The sequence below is a fragment of the Manis pentadactyla genome, chromosome X, assembly GCF_030020395.1.
Source record: "Manis pentadactyla isolate mManPen7 chromosome X, mManPen7.hap1, whole genome shotgun sequence".
Classification (NCBI taxonomy): domain Eukaryota; kingdom Metazoa; phylum Chordata; class Mammalia; order Pholidota; family Manidae; genus Manis; species Manis pentadactyla.
This window is the reverse complement of record NC_080038.1, coordinates 35,790,261-35,810,703: the sequence shown is the minus strand read 5'-3', so window position 1 is coordinate 35,810,703 and position 20,443 is coordinate 35,790,261. Positions and strand designations below refer to the sequence as shown.

The 20,443-nt window shown below is 38.1% G+C and overlaps 1 protein-coding gene across 14 annotated transcripts in view; it reads left to right on the top strand.

Moving 5' to 3' along the window:
• CASK (calcium/calmodulin dependent serine protein kinase) overlaps positions 1-20,443 on the top strand; it is a 405,697-nt gene that overhangs the window by 326,790 nt on the left and 58,464 nt on the right. For all 14 annotated transcript variants that reach the window (XM_036895365.2, XM_036895363.2, XM_036895360.2 and 11 more), the window contains 2 exons: positions 13,491-13,568; positions 15,798-15,878. In XM_036895365.2, the coding sequence (XP_036751260.1) occupies positions 13,491-13,568; positions 15,798-15,878 (159 nt within the window). The remainder of the gene's footprint in view (positions 1-13,490; positions 13,569-15,797; positions 15,879-20,443) is intronic.

The following is a 20,443-nucleotide window of genomic DNA, read 5'->3' as shown; positions in this document are numbered from 1 at the left end:
GTTGAACTAATTTACATTCCCACCAACAGTGTAGGCAGGTTCCCCTTTCTCCACAACCTCGCCAACATTTGTTGTTGTTTGTCTTTTGGATGGTAGCTATCCTTACTGGTGTGAGGTGATATCTCATTGTGGTTTTAATTGGCATTTCTCTGATGACAAGCAATGTGGAGCATCTTTTCATGTGTCTGTTGGCCATCTGAATTTCTTCTTTAGAGAACTGTCTGTTCAGCTCCTCTGCCCATTTTTTAATTGGATTATTTGCTTTTTGTTTGTTGAGATGTGTGAGCTCTTTATATATTTTGAATGTCAACCCCTTTATTGGATCTGTCATTTATGAATATACTCTCCCATACTGTAGGATACCTTTTTGTTCTATTGATGGTGTACAGAAGCTTTTCAGCTTGATATAGTTCCACTTGTTCATTTTTGCTTTTGTTTCCCTTGCCCGGGGAGATAAGTTCAAGAAGAGGTCACTCATGTTTATGTCTAAGAGATTTTTGCCTATCTTTTTTTCTAAGAGTTTTATGGTTTCATGACTTACGTTCAAGTATTTGACCCATTTTGAATTTAGTTTTGTGTATGGGGTTAGAGAATGATCCAGTTTCATTCTCTTACATGTAGCTGTCCAGTTTTGCCAGCACCATCTATTGAAGAGACTGTCATTTCCCCATTGTATGTCCATGGCTCCTTTATCGAATATTAATTGACCACATATGTTTGGGTTAATGTTTGGAGTCTCTATTCTGTTCCATTGGTCTGTGGCTCTGTTCTTGTGCCAGTACCAAATTGTCTTGATTACGTGGCTTTGTAGTAGAGCTTGAAGTTGGGGAGTGAGATCCCTCCCACTTTATTTTTCCTTCTCAGGATTGCTTTAGCTATTCAGGGTATTTGGTGTTTCCATATGAATTTTTGAATTATTTGTTCCAGTTCATTGAAGAATGCTGTTGGTAATTTGATAGAGATTGCATCAAATCTGTATATTGTTTTGGGCAGGATGGCCGTTTTGACAATATTAATTCTTCCTAGCCAGGAGCATGGAATGAGTTTCCATTTGTTAGTGACCTCTTTAATTTCTCTTAAGAGTGTCTTATAGTTTTCAGGGTATAGGTCTTTCACTTGCTTGGTTAGGTTTATTCCTAGGTATTTTATTCTTTTTGATGCTATTGTGAATGGAATTGTTTTCCTGATTTCTCTTTCTATTAGTTCATTGTTAGTGTATAGGAAAGCCACAGACCAGACTTCTGTATGTTAATTTTGTACCCTGCAACTTTGCTGAATTCCGATATTAGTTCTAGCAGTTTTGGAGTGGAGTCTTTGGGGTTTTTTATGTACAATATCATGTCATCTGCAAATAGTGACAGTTTAACTTCTTCTTTACCAATCTGGATTCCTTGTATTTCTTTGTTTTGTCTGATTGCCGTGACTAGGACCTCCAGTACTATGTTAAATAACAGTGGGGAGAGTGGGCATCCCTGTCTTGTTCCCAATCTCAGAGGAAAAGCTTTCAGCTTCTCGCTGTTCAGTATGATGTTGGCTGTGGGTTTATCATATATGGCCTTTATTATGTTGAGGTACTTGCCCTCTTTACCCATTTTGTTGAGAGTTTTTATCATGAATGGATGTTGAATTTTGTTTAATGCTTTTTCAGCATCTATGGAGATGATCATGTGGTTTTTGTCCTTTTTGTTCATGTCGTGGATGATGTTGATGGATTTTCGAATGTTGTACCATCCTTGCATCCCTGGGATGAATCCCACTTGGTTGTGGTGTATGATCCTTTTGATGTATTTTTGAATTCGGTTTGCTAATATTTTGTTGAGTATTTTTGCATCTACATTCATCAGGGATATTGGTCTGTAGTTTTCTTTTTTGGTGGGGTCTTTGCCTGGTTTTGGTATTAGGGTGATGTTGGCTTCATAGAATGAGTTTGGGAGTATTTCATCCTCTTCTATTTTTTGGAAAACTTTAAGGAGAATGGGTATTATGTCTTCTCTGTATGTCTGATAAAATTACGAGGTAAATCCATCTGGCCCGGGCGCTTTTTTCTTGGGTAGTTTTTTTTATTACTGCTTCAATTTCGTTGCTGGTAATTGGTCTGTTTAGATTTTCTGTTTCTTTCTGGGTCAGTCTTGGAAGGTTGTATTTTTCTAGGAAGTTGTCCATTTCTCCTAAATTTTCCAACTGGTTAGCATGTAGGTTTTCACAGTATTCTCTAATAATTCTTTGTATTTCTGTGGGGTCCATCGTGATTTTTCCTTTCTCATTTCTGATTCTGTTGATGTGTGTTGATTCTCTTTTTCTCTTAATAAGTCTGCCTAGGGGCTTATCTATTTTGTTTATTCTCTTGAAGAACCAGCTCTTGGTTTCATTGATTTTTTCTATTGTTTTATTCTTCTCTATTTTATTTATTTCTTCTCTGATCTTTATTATGTCCTCCCTTCTGACCTTAGGCCTCATTTGTTCTTCTTTTTCCAATTTTGATAATTGTGACATTAGACTATTCATTTGGGATTGTTCTTCCTTCTTTAAATATGCCTAGACTGCTATATACTTTCCTCTAAAGACTGCTTTCGCTACGTCCCACAGTAGTTGGGGCTTTGTGTTGTTGTTGTCATTTGTTTCTATATATTGCTGGATCTCCATTTAAATTTGGTCATTGATCCATTGATTATTTAGGAGCATGTTGTTAAGCCTCCATGTGTTTGTGAGCCTTTTTGCTTTCTTTGTACAATTTATTTCTAGTTTTATACCTTTGTGGTCTGAAAAGTTGATTGGTAGGATTTCAATATTTTTGAATATACTGAGGCTCTTTTCGTGGCCTAATATGTGGTCTATTCTGGAGAATGTTCCATGTGCACTTGAGAAGAATGTGTATGCTGTTGCTTTTGGATGTAGAGTTCTATAGATGTCTATTAGGTCCATCTGTTCTAGTGTGTTGTTCAGTGCCTCTGTGTCCTTACTTATTTTCTGTCTTGTGTATCTGTCCTTTGGAGGGAGTGCTGTGTTGAATTCTCCTGGAATGAATGTGTTGCATTCTATTTCCTCCTTTAATTCTGTTAGTATTTGTTTCACATATGTTGGTGCTCCTGTATTGGGTGCATATATATTTATAATGGTTATATCCTCTTGTTGGACTGACCCCTTTATCATTATGTAATGTCCTTCTTTATCTCTTGTTACTTTCATTGTTTTGAAGTCTATTTTGTCTGATACTAGTACTGCAACACCTGCTTTTTCCTCCCTATTGTTTGCATGAAATATCTTTTTCCACCCCTTGACTTTTAATCTGTGCATGTCTTTGGGTTTGAGGTGAGTCTCTTGTAAGCAGCATATGGATGGATCTTTCTTTTTTATCCATTCTATTACTCTGTTCCTTTTGATTGGTGCATTCTGTCCATTTACATTTAGGGTGATTATTGAAAGATATGTACTTATTGCCATTGCAGGCTTTAAGTTTGTGGTTACCAAAGGTTCAAGGTTAGCTTCTTTACTATCTTACTGTCTAACTTAACTTGCTTATTGAGCTATTATAAACACTGTTCTGATGATTCTTTCTTTCTCTCCCTTCTTATTCCTCCTCCTCCATTCTTCATATGTTGGGTGTTTTGTTCTGTGCTCTTTTTAGGAATGCTCCCATCTAGAGCAGTCCCTCTAAGATACCCTGTAGAGGTGGTTTGTGGGAGGCAAATTCCCTCAACTTTTGCTTGTCTGGGAATTGTTTAGTCCCTCCTTCATATTTAAATGATAATCGTGCTGGATACAGTATTCTTGGTTCAAGGCCCTTCTGTTTCATTGCATTAAATATATCATACCATTCTCTTCCGGCCTGTGAGGTTTCTGTTGAGGAGTCTGATGATAGCCTGATGGGTTTTCCTTTGTAGGTGACCTTTTTTTTCTCTCTGGCTGCCTTTAATACTCTGTCCTTGTCTTTGATCTTTGCCATTTTAATCATTATGTGTTTTGGTGTTGCCCTCCTTGGTTCCCTTGTCATGGGAGTTCTATGTGCTTCTGTGGTCTGAGAGGTGATTTCCTCCCCCAGTTTGGGGACGTTTTCAGCAATTATTTCTTCAAAGACACTTTCTATCCCTTTTTCTCTCTCTTCTTCTTCTGGTACTCCTATAATGCGAATATTGTTCCATTTAAATTGGTCACGCAGTTCTCTTAATATTCTTTCCTTCCTGGAGATCCTTTTATCTCTCTCTGTGTCAGCTTCTCTGCATTCCTGTTCTCTGATTTCTAGTCCATTAATGTTCTCTTGCATCTCGTCCATTCTGCTTTGATGTCCTTCCAAAGATTGTTTTATTTCTGTATTCTCCCTCCTTAGCTCTTGCATGTTTCTCTGCAAGTCCATCAACATGGTTATCACTTTTATTTTGAATTCTTTTGCATGAAGATTGGTTAAATCTACCTCCTCAGATTCCTTCTCAGGGGAGGATGTGGAGGATGTCTGGGTTAGTCTGGTCTGGATCAAATTTTTCTGCCTTTTCGTGTTGATAGATGCAGTGGTATGCTGTTGGCTCGTCTGTCAGCTGGGAGAACCAAGACCCTTTCCACTTGCTCCTGGCCTTTCCTTACTGGGACAACAGCGACCCTTAGCAGCTTGTGTTGGGCAGTTGTGCGTAGACTGAGTCTCTGTTTCTTGCCCAGCCGCTATGGAGAAAGCTCCCTTGCTGTGGGCATGTCCAGGCTCAGGCTGCTACTCTGCTGTGGCGGGGCCGCGCCGGAGGGGGAACGGGCGGGAGGCTGTTTATCGCCATGAGGGGTCTCAGAGCTGTGCTGCTGCCCAGGGGGTTAGGGCGCTCAGAGTTCCCTGGGATTCCCAGCTGCTGTGCTAAGTGTCCCAGGCCGCTTCCATCCAGCTGTGGGGTCCCTGTCCCTGTAAGACTTTCAAAAATCACTCGCTTTTCTTTGTCCCAGGGGCACCAGCTGCAGGGACCTGCTTGCAGTCTTACTGTCCTGTTTCCCTAGTTTCCAGCACCCCACGCACACACTGTGTCTGCGCTCTGGGTGCGGATGGCTAGGGCTGGCTATTTAGCAGTCCTGGGCTCCCTCTCCCTCCCCACTCTGACTCCTCTCCTCCTGCCGGGAGCTGGGGTGAGGGGCTCTCTGGTCCTGCTGGGCCGCGGCCTGTATCTTATCCCCTTCGCAAGGCGCTGGGTTCTTGCAGGTGTGGACATAGTCTGGCTGTTGTCCTGTATGGTCTCTCTTTTAGGGATAGTTGTATTTGTTGTATTTTCAAAAATATATGTTTTTGGATGGAGATTCCCACTGTCGTACTCATGCCGCCATCTTGGCTCCCTCTCCGGTTTTTTTAATGGAAAAGAAACTTATAGTACAATTTCTCACATATGGGCAAATTCTTGGATCTGAAGCCCTATTTCAGAAGGTTTGATTAAAAGCAAAATAAAGCCTACCTGTATATCTATAACCAGTTTTTTTTCTCATGATTTCTTTTGCTTGCTCAAGAATAGGTATTAGGGTTTGTTTCTTACACAGCTTCATTTTAGAGTTATTTGCCAATTGAAAACAGCCTAGAAAAGAATCAAGTTGGTTCATTTGAGGCCAGTGTCCAAGATTCTAAAGAAAGCACTGCCAAGAGAACAGAAATCAGCCACAGTGGCCTATATTGTTAGGCCACCAAAGGGACAGTCTTTTTAGATTGAAGAAGGGGGTCAAGCAAGTCTTAATTCTTGGATTCAAAAATAAATCCCTGTAAGTGCGATGTTCTAATGTGATCGAAACAAAAGCAGCTCTGTACACAGACCAATAAATCCTAAACCAAACAAGGGCCTCCTTAGGGGTGATTGCATCATCAAGATCCAAAGTATTTTGCAGCCCTTCCAGGAATTCTTGAATTGGCCCAAATGCACTGATTTTTCATTTTCTTGTTTGTTGTCAGAAGAAAACTTTCATAACTAATTTAGAGTAGCATATTACTAAGCCAGCTGGGCCCCTTCTTGAAACTTCAGTAAAGATATATACCCCATCATGATTTTCTAAAACTTGATTTAAGCTATCATTTCACAGCTGTAGTGTTAGGCTAAAGCTTTCCCGGAACATCTAACTTAAGGGCTTCAAGGAACATTCTTATTGGCCACTAAATATAACATACAGTATATCAGTTATTTCTAACTCTAGTTACCCAGTATAAACTGGGCCATACTATTGGTAGCAGCCCTGAACCTTTTTCCAGGAAAAATCTAAATCCCAGGGTGGGGCTCTTACTACTTTATTGTGGTCACTAGGTTTGTGGATTTGACAGATTTTTTAGGTGAGAAACTATTTCATTTAAGATTTATAAAATTTAGCTATTTACATGTTTTCTGAACTGTTAGAGGGGAAGCACAGAATACAAACCATGAAGGATAATGTGCAAATAAAATGAAAGTATACTCTTCAGATGGATGGAGTATTTTATCTCTATGCAGCTGGAGAGTCCTCTGCATGACTCATCTCTGAATGCTGTGTGTCTTCAACTACTTTTTAAAAACTAGATTGATTTTTAGAAATTTTATAGAATATAAGTGTTTTTGGAGAAACAATTTTTAGTGCTGACAGAATACTCATTTTTTAACCCCAGAAAAGAAAAATGCCCTAGGTAATGTTAATTTGTTGTTATAAGTCATAATATCCCAATGATGCATAATCATTCTTAGATGTGTAAGATGGACAGGCTATGTAAGTTCTCAAAGTTAAATTGAAGCTCCTTAAACTTTTGAAAATGCTCATTTAAATTTTGTAGTGGATTTCTTTCACACTTCCATTTCCCATCACACAATCTCTAGACTGCTGTTAAATAAACAGCTCTTCTCCTAGTTTGAACTATGTCATGTTTATTAATGCCAGAGATCTTTGCAAGGGCATTTTCATATTTTTATCCTAAAGATAGTAAGTCTATACGTAAACTTGAGCAGGAAAAATAGATTTTTAGATCTCAGAAGATTTTCTCTGATTTCTAACTTCATAAAATCAGCTCTGGTGCAGTAGTTAAATATCAGTTCTTTGTATTTTAGTGTTAAATTACCATTTCGTAACTTTTTTTGGATTTCAAATGTTTTTTTTTAAATGCTGTTGGATAGCAATGGCTGATCTGCTGGGTTCACTGAAAAGGTCTGACACCAGAACTTTGTTCCTAATCACCGAGCTTCACAGACAAGTCACAGAAACAGTACACATCACATACAAATACAACAGTAAAGAAAGTTCTTAATAAAGTAGTCTGTGTTTCTAGAGCAACTTTAGTTCCCATTACTGTTTTGCAGTGTAAACTTCTGAACACTGTCACTGTTTTACTAGGATCACAGACACATTTCATTACCTACTTTACAGGTAAATTTTTAACCCTTGAAAACTTTAATTCTTATCCAGCAGGGAGCTGCTTCTTCAGTATCTTTGAAGTAAATGGTAAGATGGCATTTCCTAATGAATTTCAGTGTTCCCTGCAACTCTACAAACCGGCTCATCATTTGACCCATGACTACAGTCTCGTTGCACAAGTTACTCTTATCTCCACTATCGTACATTCTAGTCCTCAGATTTGGTTTTCTCTGTGCCAAAAAATTAGTGGAACACAAAACTCAAGGACAGTAATTTTATAGGTTCTCTGCCAAGCATTCTTCTTTAAATGTTGATCTTGCTAAATGCTGCATATAAACTGAGCAAAATAAAGGCTTCTATTTAAGGACTAGAAATCAGAAGAGAGTGAGATATAATGCAGTATGGTAAAAAATGAAACTTGATTTAGTGTTTTGAATGTAAATAAAAAGTGACATATTAACTGATATCATCATCTTTATGTTTAGAAGTATCATCTCAGGGGAGTTGAATTTAATATTACCAGCAATTTTATTCTGCTTTGTTTAAAACAACCCACCTCAAATACAGAATGTGGCCTCCTAATGGAACTGTGCTTCTACTCCTTACGACAGGAAGACGAAGCGTGTCTGTGTAGCTGTGTGTGGTCATAGCCTTCCCAGCACCAGAGACTGGCAGAGAGCAGGCCTGTCTGTGAGTGAGACAGTCTGAAACAGTCTGTTCCCCTTGCAGCTGTTCACATTTCCTCGTTTTGCCTTGTGTGTGCATGTTTTTTATAAGAAGGGCTGAACTTAAGTAACTATAATTTCGTTAGAGAAAACAAACAGTAATAGGTCCATTCTTTTTTCTCCTCTCTAAGGTTAATTTATGAACATTCTTCCCTCCCTCTGCCTCACCCTCTATACCTCAGCTTTGATATTTTCAAATTTCACACATGCAAGTAGCAAAAGAAAATATATTTTGTCATTTCAGGCCACCTTGAGTTTAAGCCTCTAGAGCAAGGGCTGGCAAACTATGGCTCTCAGGCCAAATCTAGCCCGCCACCTGTTTTTGTAAATAAAGTCTTTTGGGAACACAGCCCATTCATTTATCGACTGTTAATGGCTGCCTTCACATACACAGCAGGATTGAGTGGTTGTGACTGAGTCCCTATGGCCCACAAAGCCTAAAATATTTACCATCTGGCCAGGAAAGGATTCGAATCCTAGCATTCTTTATAACAGGGCAAGGCTTGTAGTTATTCGGCTAATCTTTCAAATCATAATGTATTTTTTTTAAGTATGGCATTTTCTACAGTTCTTTCCCCCAAATATTTCTCTGGCATGAGACATCATGTATTACTGAATTCTAATACAAGCCCAGGAAATGTGGTATGAAAGGGAAGGCAGTGCGTCAGGAAGCCACAGTCTAGACCCTGCTGCTCTGGCTGCAAAATCCTGAGCACATCACTTCACTGGACCTCAGCTTTCTCCTCCTTAAAATGGAGCAGTTGAATTATATTGATTCTCTTCTATCTTGAAAATTTTAGGAAGTAAGTCCTATTTGAAACACACATACAAAAAGAATTAAACATAGTCAAAATATATTAATTATGAGAGAAAGTTTTTAACTTATGTGAGCAGCGCTAACAATAAATGATACCTAGTTCCTAAAGAAACAAGTATTCCCACTCTTTATTTTTATGTCACTCTGAATTTTTTAAAACATCTATTTATACTTCCTGTTCACCAGCTCAAATACTCATTTATTTTTTGAAGAAACATGTATTAAACATCTACTGTGTACTCAGCCCCATACTAGGTGCTGTTACTGACGGTTCTCGCTTTTCTACACTGTGCCTCAGTTTCCTCATCTGTAAAGTAGGAATAAAGGAGTACCAACCTGATAGGGTTGTTTGAGGCCAAATGAAGGAATATATTTTAAGAATTTTGACTAGTAACTAGCTTCTAGTAAATGCTCAGTAAAAGCAATTATCACTATTGTTATTATCGACATTACTACGGCTACTCTCTTAAGTTTGTGCTGGGCATAGATAGGATTTACAAATATCTCAGGAGTTTTCTGAAGCACTGAATATCAAAGAACTCAAGTCTGGTCATGGAAAAGAGCAAGAAGCACTTATGCAGGCTGCTCTATAATCCTGTCCCTCAGGCAGCCAGTGTCATTGGCTGTGGGTGCCTTTGCTGCGACAGGCATCCCCGTGTTGGCTGTATCCTAGGTTGCTTCTGCATCAGCAGTGTACTCTGCCACTTGCCTCCGCAGCACCCTCTTGGCTCCTGCCCCCAGGTGTTACCCCACAGCTACTTATTTCCAGGTCCCCTTGCTCTGTGCAGGCAACACACCTAGGCAAGTTTCCATCAAGATGGCTCCAGCCAGACTGCATTCTGAGGCAGCTTCCTGACTCATGGGAAAAACACAGCTGCCCTACCGCTGGCCTCACCCTGCCCCTACAGGCTGCCCATGTGTCCTCCAGCCAGGAACGAGGCAGACATCAGTGCCTTCTCACCTGGGACCCAAACACCACGTTTCAAACGGCCCCCAGGACTCTCTCTGACACAGGGCTTCTTCCTGGTACACCACATTGGGTCTTGTAAGTTGCTGCAACTCAGCAAACATCCCTCCAGAGAATGAGCCAGTGAGCCCACCTTGCTGGCACATCCAGTTTCTGTTGCGTGGGTTTTTTGGAGCATCCGCCATCCTTCACTTCGCATGAGGAAGAGAGCAACTCCCTCTCCTTTCCTCCCCCACAGGAAGGGAAAGTCCAGGGATACTCTGGCCGACTTGGTGCCCCTTAACTTCCTTCTGGCCTTAGCTCTGGGCTTACGCTGAAAGTTCAAGACCACAGGCCAAGTCCCAGATCATATCAATCTAGGTATTCTTTATACTTGATGGAATCAGGGAGCTGGTAAAGGGTGATAAAGAGAAGCTGTAGCCTGCCTTTGTTCTCAAGCCCCAACCACCTCTCACCCCCAGACCTTGACAGAACTTCACTTGGACTTGCACTTTGAGTCCTGAATTTCATGTCATAGACAGCATTCAATATGAAGATGATTCATGAGAATGAGGAGTTGAAAAGCTGCATTATTTCTGACTTCTATTTTAAAACACTTTAATACATTGCATTCAAACTTTTATCCATTGATGACTTTTAACTTACCTGCTTTGCCACATTTCTCAAATGGTTTCTGTTTGCTCAGGGTATCCCTAAAATATTTTGAGTTCCAAAGGCAAAAATACAGTCACAGAAATTGGGGGGGGGGGGGATGAAAATGTATACACATCCAGATAGTCCCCAACTTGAGGCTGCTCACTATTACTCCCAAACTATTCTCAGGTCCTCAAGGGGGACCTTCATATGTTTCTGAGACTTTGATTATACACATCTTTGGAATTGGTGAGTTGTTTGAGGACAAGAACTTTGTAACCACAGTAAATAGAGCCCCACTGCCTAGTACATAGTAGAACCTCAGTAAGTTTTGGGTGAATGGATAGATGGATCAACAAGGGATCACTTCTTCCCACTGATGGTAACAAAGTGAGCCTCTGCTGCACCTCTTCCTTCCTTGGGTCTTAGTTGCCTTTTGGTTAATAAGCAGGCATTAAGATTCACCATCTATTCTTAGCCACATGAACACCATCCACTCCATCCAGTGCCTACCTTGACTGCTCCAGTCCTGGCCTCTCCAAGGAATTGGACAGGCAGAGCCCAGTGCCCCCACCTCAAGCAGAAGGCCCCTTCTTTTGAGTCCTTCCTGCTGTATCTGCCATGATATTAAGCTTTCAATCTCTCCCTCATCCCACTGCTAGTTCCACTAACTTTGGGTGAATGTGTGATGAATCAGATCAGGCCAGACCAAAGGAGCAGAGGAAAATTTGGTCTGAACACTTTTCTTGGAGCAGAGTCTTGAAAATATTGGAACTCCAGGCATCTGCATGCCGTGTAAGGCTAGAACAATGGTTCTCACTTTTCTATGCTGTGCCTCAGTTTCCTCATCTGTAAAGTAGGAATAATAGGGGTACCAACCTGATAAAGTTGTTTGAGGTCAAATAAGGAAATATATATTAAGAACTTTGACTAGTAACTGGCATCTAGTAAATGCTCAGTAAAAGCACTTATCACTATTGTTAACAGCATAACTGCAGCTACTCTCAAAAGTTAGCACTTGGCTAGGATTTACAAATATCTCAGGAGTTTATTAAAGCACAGATTTCTGGAGCCCCTTTTCAATTGCTGATTCAGTAGGTCTGGAGTGTGGCCCAGGAATCTCTGTGTTTCCTAACCAAGCCTGCTGATTCTGCTACAAATCCTCAAGAAACCACACTGACAGAAGGCCTAGGGAACCATACTTGGCATAGCAAAACCAAGCCAAAAATAAAAAGTCTCCGATGGTAGAGTGAGAGCAATTCTGGGAGCTGTGGAATTTTTGTTGCTTTGTGAATAAAAACCAATGTGCACTTATTAAACATGTAAATAGAAATTAACCCTAATCATAGGTAAAATTTGAAAGTAGTGTTAGTAGTAGTCCTTGGTTGAGGAAAAGGCAAAAAACTTTTTGTCATGAAATTAGACATTATAAAGTGATAATGTCATCAACTTGTAAAGCTTTCAACTGAATTTGCTTTTTTTTTCAAACAGTAGCATTCAAGAGTTTTAAAAATCTCCTTATTCACATAGGTTTTTTAATTTTGTTTGATTATTAATATTATGATATGTCAGGTGGTGACTGTCTATTTTTCTAAGTGTTCTGTATTTAAAATGTGTTGTTTTAACTTATGGTTCCTTACTTGGGGGCAGGAGGGGTTCTTCGGTTTTTTTATTGCATATGTACAGTATTTCCTTCATCTCTATAGGCTAGTCTGGGAACCTGACACTATGTATAACATTATTTCTTTGGGAAAATATATTCCCTAATTCCAAATTTCAAAATTTACAATTTTTAGAGATAGAAACCATTCGGAGGATGGAGACCGCCCACATGTACTCACTATGCACTTGGGCAAACTTTTGTGCACCAGCCACAGATCACTAGTTACCTAAATGTCAATGTAATATTTTAAATAAAGGAACACTTTACTAGCCTACTTCTAGTATTTATTTTAATGTCTGATTTAGTGGTGCTTCCTTAATGCCATCTTTTAAAAATGGTCACTGTTCCATTTTCACATTGCTCTCATTAAGCATTTTTAAAACTTATTTATCATTAGGCATTTTTGTGTATGGTGTGGCCCACATATTTACAAACCATAAAACTTTATCTTGCATCAATATAAACAAATCTAACTGTAATCTGAAGGATGTTTACACTCAGCATTTTGCTCTACTAGCAATCTTATGCGTGGTAGGGGAGGAAGAAAAGTACAAAACCAACCAAAAAAAAAAACCCCACCTATTTTAGAGAAGTTAGGAAATAGAAGCAGCAGATGAGCCAAGATTTTTAACTTTCCACTTTTCAAAGCAGACTGTTAAATGAGACATACATCTGAGGTAGAAATTAATATTTTAATTGTGTTTCTGCAGTACAGGCATTTTTCTCTGAAGAATTAAATTAATTTTCTTCAGAAAGTTAAATTTTGAAACATTTAGATTTATGGAGTTTTTAAAATATATTTAGATTTTTTAAATGTCTTCTTACACTCTGTGAATTTAAAATTCAAAAGGGAAAAAGTGTATATCCATGATTTCCTGCTGAAGGATGCCAGCACTGATACTGTTAATGAACAGCCCTAGTAAAACAAGCATAAACCTTTTGTGAGAACATTCCTTCCTAGAAGGAATTGGGTTTGCCCTTTCCCAAGATTTAGATTTCTGTGAAAATTCCTTTAGCCGTGTCTTGGCCAGAAAGCATTCTTTCATTTTACTCTGTATTCGTGTTACTGAGTGTTGCTTCTATTAGAGGAAAAAAATACCATAATTACTGGAATAGTGCTGAATTTTAAATTAGAAGGAAATTGCCACGTTGACAGAATTTTGGACCATCTATTTAAAGATGATTTTTTAAAAACATATGCGTAAGACTCATATTCCTAAAAGATTATTAGCAAGAAGATGCCCCTGAAAGAATGACCCTGCCTTTAGGAGGAAACTGCTGTGAAATACTTGTGAGATAATAACTATGAAGCTCTGGATGGTAACAGAGAATTAGGAGTGTTGATTGGATTTTCTTCTTTGTTTTCAGCTGTATGACAAAATTAACACAAAGTCTTCACCACAAATCAGGAATCCTCCCAGTGATGCAGTACAGAGAGCCAAAGAGGTAAGTGATATATTTTGTAATGTACCTGGGTGTTACATTCGCTTTCTTTATTGAAAACATTTCTGCAGCCCAGTAAGAGGAAGCTCCCTTGGAGTCGCAGTTGGACTATTCAGTCAGATTTTGTATTTCTAAGTTTATCACTGAACATTTTATATACAGGAAAGAAAAAAAAATCTAAGCAGCAACATTGCCTAGATTTCTAGTTTTGATTCTGATATGTAAACTTGAAAACATTAACATATCAATTTTACTTCTCTTATTTATTTAAAAAAAAGGTTATTTGACTGCACTTGGTGGAAATAGACATGCTGTGAAAATTTGAGTTGCTTTTCAAGGGAGTAATGTTTAAATGCTAATCAAATATCTATAGCGATTAAATATACTAAGCTCAGAGAGGTCATTTTTGTGAATTGTTGGCTAGTATGCATGGCTGTATCTATCACAAACTTTCTCTAAGTTTTTTATCATAGAAACATGACATTGCAGAAAGTTTGGAAACAAAAATTCACCCATAATCCCAGCATCCTAACACAATAATTTTCATTTTTGTGTATACTTTTCCAATTGCCATCTATTTGCATATAGATTTTATATAGTTACAATCAAAATGTTTCTTTTTTTTTTACCTGATGTTTTATAATAAGTGTTTTTCTATTTCTGCTTGGTCTTCATAAATATAAATTCTTAACAATGGCATAATTTTTCTTTGCTATTACTAAATGATATAGCGAATTAGCAATTGCTCCATTGTTAGATATCTAGTTTTGTCTTTTACTTTTTGGTGTTATCAAGCCTTTTTAAAAAGATTCTTTCTTACAAAATGAGATTACTAGGTGAAAGAGAATGAAAGATATAATCCCTTCCCAACCAGAATTTAAACGCAAAACCTGTACTAGAAAATATGGTATATTCACTGCAATACAAGACCAAGGACACTGGGCAGGTTGTCTATGATTTAGTATTTAAAATCATAGACTGCGAGAGGCAGGGGACCAGAGAAAGTATATGGTTTCATCCATTCATTTCACAGGCAGAGAAATTCAAAGTATAAAATACACCAAGTAGAAGTGGCTTCTCATCATTAAACAGTATGAATTAACAGCATAACCAGAACTTGTGAAGGATTCGTTTAGATTTAAAAAAAAAAAAGCACCTGTATTTTTTGTTTGTTTGCTCGTTCCTGAGGCGGGGGCTTGAGTAGCCCAAAGGTATGCTGCTGAAATCTAAGCTTTAGGCTAAGTGACCTCCTACCTCCCTTCCTGCCCCAGCATTAAGATTCTCCGAGGTGAGGCAGGAGGTTCCTGCTGGGTGGATGACTTGTGTGCCCCTGACCTCCAGTCCTCCTGAAGCTGTCCTTGATTGGCTCAATGTTTGGAATTGAGTGAAATGTCTATAACCACTCTACAGTTTGAACCCCAGAGGTATGTTTATTCTGAAAAAGTACAGAGGCTCTCCCTGGGCTCATGTCACATAATCAAATTTTAAATGAGCAAACTCAGTCCTGGTAGTAAGGGATAACTTTGGAAGACCAATTTCATTTGAAAACAACCACTTTTACCTATATAGAGAAAATGTTAACAACTAATTAGTGAAGAAATTTGAGTGGAAAGAGAAAAGTTTGGTTTTTTTTTTAATTCTCTTGGATTCCCTGGCAACTAATCCCAGGAACCTTTGGCAGAGGTGTGCTTTTCTCGATGTGAGATGAGTGTGGAGAATAACATTGATTCTGCAAGGCTACAAGGAAAGTTACTTAAGTGTTTCTTGTCTTTAAATTGTTTTTATTTGATTTTATGTTGTTTTAATCTTTCTGAAAAGAATTGACAGTTTTGTTAATATAAAAGAAAGCTGTCGTTAACTTTTATTACAGATTCATTTTGATGGTGAGTTTGGAAAAAGATTTGTGGAGATATTTTCCCATTGCATTAATTAAGTTACTTAAACTTGTAGTAAATATATATTATGGATTTGTCATTTTGTTTTGTATTTTTCAATAATTGGGTTAAGTTGGGTGATGTAGACAGAGACTATAATAGCAATCTGTTTATTTTTTATTATCATCAATATAGTTCTTTTGTATATTAGCAACCTTTGAATAATATAATGAATTTTTTCCACAATAATTGTTTTGCCTGCCATAAAAATCCAGTCACTATTTTTAATTTAAAAGATTCTGTATTTTCTAAATCTGGCATCCTGTTTGTATTATCATATATCTTGCTTATTTTTTAGGTATTGGAAGAAATTTCATGTTACCCTGAGAATAATGATGCAAAGGAACTAAAGCGTATATTAACACAACCTCATTTCATGGTAAGTAACAAATTTCCATAGTACTAAAATCTCACTTCCAAAAGAAGTTTTTTAGTAATCCACATAAAATATAATCATCTTCATCAAATGTGTTTTTATCCATATAATAACAGACTGTTAAGATTACAGTACCAAGTAATACCGGAAACATTGATTCTTTTGTTCACTTTGTGTCGCAGTTGTAAAGATGCTGTTTGTGAGGAAGCTCTTCAAAGACTGGGTAGTCATCAAAGCAGGGATTTGCCTCCTCATAGGACAGTCTTTATGTCACTGGAACTGTTTATCCATTTCTAATGTCTGGAAAAATGGGGATAGCATCTGTATTTAGCCAATTATTATAAAACTAAATGGCTAAAACAAAACTGAAAATATATGAGATACCTTTCTTTAGAAGAAGGCCCATAGTCTACTTAACTGCAATTTAAAAGCACAATTACTGGTGAAAATTCATTTTGAGTATAACATTTTTTTGTATACAATTTTATATTGGTTTCACATGTACAACATAGTTATGTAACAATTATATACCATTGCAAAATGCTCACCACAATAAATATAGTTACCTTCTATCACCATACAGAGATGAATATAACATTTTTAAAACATCAGCCACATCAGTATATGTGGAATATATGTGGAGAGTGGAACATCCAGGTGACTGCCCTTTGAGAGAAAATCTTGACTTAAAAGCTATGTTCTCTTTTTTTTCATATGTATATATATTTTTTAAAGGTATCATTGATATACAATCTTATGAAGGTTTCACATGAACAACATTGTGGTTACTACATGCACCCATATTATCAAGTCCCCATACACACCCCATTGCAGTCACTGTCCATCAGTGTAGTAAGATGCCACAGAGTCACTACTTGGCTTCACTGTGCTATATTGCCATCCCCGTGACCCACCTACATTATGTGTACCGATCATAATACCCCTCAATCCCTTTCTCCCTCCTCCCCACTCCGTTCCCTTTGGTAACCGCTAGTCCCTTCTTGGAGTCCATGAGTCTGCTGCTGTTTTGTTCCTTCGGTTTTGCTTTGTTATACCCCACAAATGAGTGAAATCATTTAGTACTTGTCTTTCTCTGCCTGGCTTGTTTCATTGAGCATAATACCCTCTAAGTTCCATCCATGTTGTTGCAAATGGTAGGATTTGTTTTCTTCTTACGGCTGAGTAATATTCCACTGTGTGTATGTACCACCTCTTCTTTATCCATTCATCTACTGATGGACACTTAGGTTGCTTCCGTTTCTTGGCTATTATAAATAGTGCTGCGATGAACATAAGGGTGCATATTTCTTTTTGAATCTGGGATCTTGTTTTCTTTGTGTGAATACCTAGGAGTGGAATTCCTAGGTCAAATGGTATTTCTATTTTTAGTTTTTTGAGGAATTTCCATATTGCTTTCCACAGTGGTTGAACTAATTTACGTTCCCACCAACAATGTAGGAGGGTTCCCCTTTCTCCACATCTTCGCCAGCATTTGTTGTTCCTTGTCTTTTGGATGTTGGCAAAGCTATGTTCTTATTACTACTATTGAGATGATATTTTTTTAAATAACAGTAACAGTATAATAGTCATCTCATGTACATTTCTGTGAGTTTGACATACATGCCACTTGTATACAGTATTTTTCAAACTTTAACTCAGTCATTGAAATAGGATTTTTTCCTCAAAGCAACCACCTAGAGAGAAGCAATTACCACATCCACCCTAACTCTCCCACCCAAGCATTAAAGGCTGAACTCAAAGATAATCCTTGAGAGTATCTGGCTTCAGTCCGTATTATCGTGCACTCTCCAGTGCATTAGAGGAAAGCAGGTTCTGTACCTGTAGGTGAGTGCATTGTACAAGCTAGGTGTGCCAAAACAGGACTCAGCTCAAATCCTACCTCTGCTTCAAAGTCTCTCCTAACACCTCTAAAATCCACAGTGACCTTTGTCTTCTTTAATTCTTTCTGCACTTGCTTGCATTCACTGGCATAACATTCTAACATATGCTGGCTGGCCAGAACGGGTTCCTTCACCAGTGAGTGGGGTACATCTAGCTCAGCATTGTTCTCACTGAATGTATGAGCTCATTTAATCATGGTTGTTGTGTCTGTTTCACAGACCAGGAAAATGAAGAAACTGTATGCCTTAGTAGTCTCTTCAAGTTTGAGAAATCACGAATATCAGGAGTTAATTACCTTACCACTATCTTGTTCCAATTGTTTCTCATGGGAAACATGGGATTCCCCTTTAGACATCATGTCTTATATAGTATAAAGGTGGTTAAAGCTGTGGATTCAGACATATCTGACAAGGAGTTAACATCCAAAATATATTAAGAACTCTCATGCCTCAACACCCAAAAGGCAAATAAACCTAGTAAAAAATGGGAGGAGGATCTGAACAGACACTTCTCCAAAGAAGAAATTCAGATGGCCAACAGGCACATGAAAAGAGGCTCTACATCGCTAATTATCAGGGAAATGCAAATTAAAACCACAATGAGATATCACCTCACACCAGTTAGGATGGCCAGCATCGAAAAGACTAAGAACAACAAATGCTGGCAAGGATGTGGAGAAAGGGGAACCCTCCTACACTGCTGGTGGGAATGTAAATTAGTTCAACCATTGTGGAAAGCAGTATGAAGGTTCCTCAAAAAACTAAAAATAGAAATACCATTTGACCCAGGAATTCCACTCCTAGGAATTTACCCTAAGAATGCAGGAGCCCAACCTGACTGCCTACACTTGCCTTCCTACTGCACTAAACTCTACTTTCCATCTTTATATTACATCACAAGATTTAAAAAATAGGTTACTTTTTATGAAAAAGTAAACTGTGTTAAAAAGCTTTCTATTAGAAACGAATCTTTATTACATTTACCTACTACTTCAGTAATAGGTAAATTTTATTTTAAAAAATTTTATTAAAAAAATAAGGTGGAAATGTGAGATTAATATAGAAATCAAATGTATAATCATATATGACTTGATTATTTTTCCTGTAATTCCTGATAAGTGATCAGGAACAGAACAAACAAGACCAAAACAGTTTCTGTGACCTAATTGCCCTTGCTATTGTTTCAATACCATGTAAGATGTCACGCCCCAGGAGACTGGAGACTGCCAAGGATTAAGTTTAGTTAGTTAATGGTTGTCTATTAAGTCCCCCACACAGAATTCTGTTTTTTGTTAACATGTATTTGCTCAATAAATACAAAGGGTGCCCTCTCAGCACCTCTCCTGTGCTGTTAAAAAAAAAAAGGATGCAGGAGCACAGTTTGAAAAAGACAGATGCACCCCTATGTTTATCGCAGCATTATTTACAATAGCCAAGAAATGGAAGCAACCTAAGTATCCATCAGTAGATGAATGGCTAAAGAAGAGGTGGTACATATACACAATGGAGTACTACTCAGCCATAAGAAACAAATCCTACCATTTGCAACAACATGGATGGAGCTGGAGGATATTATGCTCAGTGAAATAAGCCAGGTGGGGAAAGACAAGTGGCAAATGATTTCCCTCATTTGTGCAGTATAACAACGAAGCAAAACTGAAGGAACAAAACAGCAGCAGACTCACAGACTCCAAGAAGGGACTAGTGGTTACCAAAGGGGAGGGTGGTAGAGGGCAGGTGGGGAGGGAGGGAGAAGGAGACTGTGGGGTATCATGATTAGTGCACATGGTATGTGTGGGGTCACGGGGAAGACAGTGTACCACAGAGAAGACAAGTAGGGACTGTGTGGCATCTTACTACACTGATGGACAGTGACTGCAATGGGGGATGGGGAGGGACTCGATAATAAGGCTGAATGTAGTAACCACATTGTTTTTCTTGTAAAACCATCATAAGAGTGTATATCAATGATACCTAAATAAAAAATAAATTAATTAGAAATTAAAAATTTAAAGAGCTGTGAATTCAGATGGGCCTGGGATTGAATTCCAGCCTTACCACCCTAGCTCTATGAACTGACTTGCTGAGCCAACCTCATCAAGCTGGAATAAGAATTAAATAGATGATACATTTACTGTACCTAGCACAGTGCCAAACATATGCTTGTTGCCCATAAATGTTAGCTAATAAATATTATTAGTTACTCCATAGTGTCTTATCATGTATAGAGTGCATAGTAAGTTCTCAGTAAAACATTAAATCAATTAGGAACTTGCCCATTTGCAGATAGTTTAGCCTTGCCTTGACTGACTATTCTGTACAGTGTGTTTTCCATAGATAGAAACCTGTACAGTTTGGACAGACATGTCTGTCTATAAATTGCTAAGTAACCTCAGCTCAATTCAAACAATGATATAGGACCACTTGAGATCAGTAGGTCTTTCAGATTTGATAGTAGCTAAATAAAGATGTTAACGTTTACCCAAATAAGAGCCTTTTTCTTAGGGTTAAGGTTTTTTCCAAAATCATTAAAACTCAGATAGGCCCATATCTCACAACTCACTTAACCTTCAAAAGCTTGATTTATTTTGCTTTTCTGAAGTCAGAAAGAAGTTAATATGTGCATTGCTGTTAGTAAGCATTTTCAGATAAAATATTGGTCTGGTC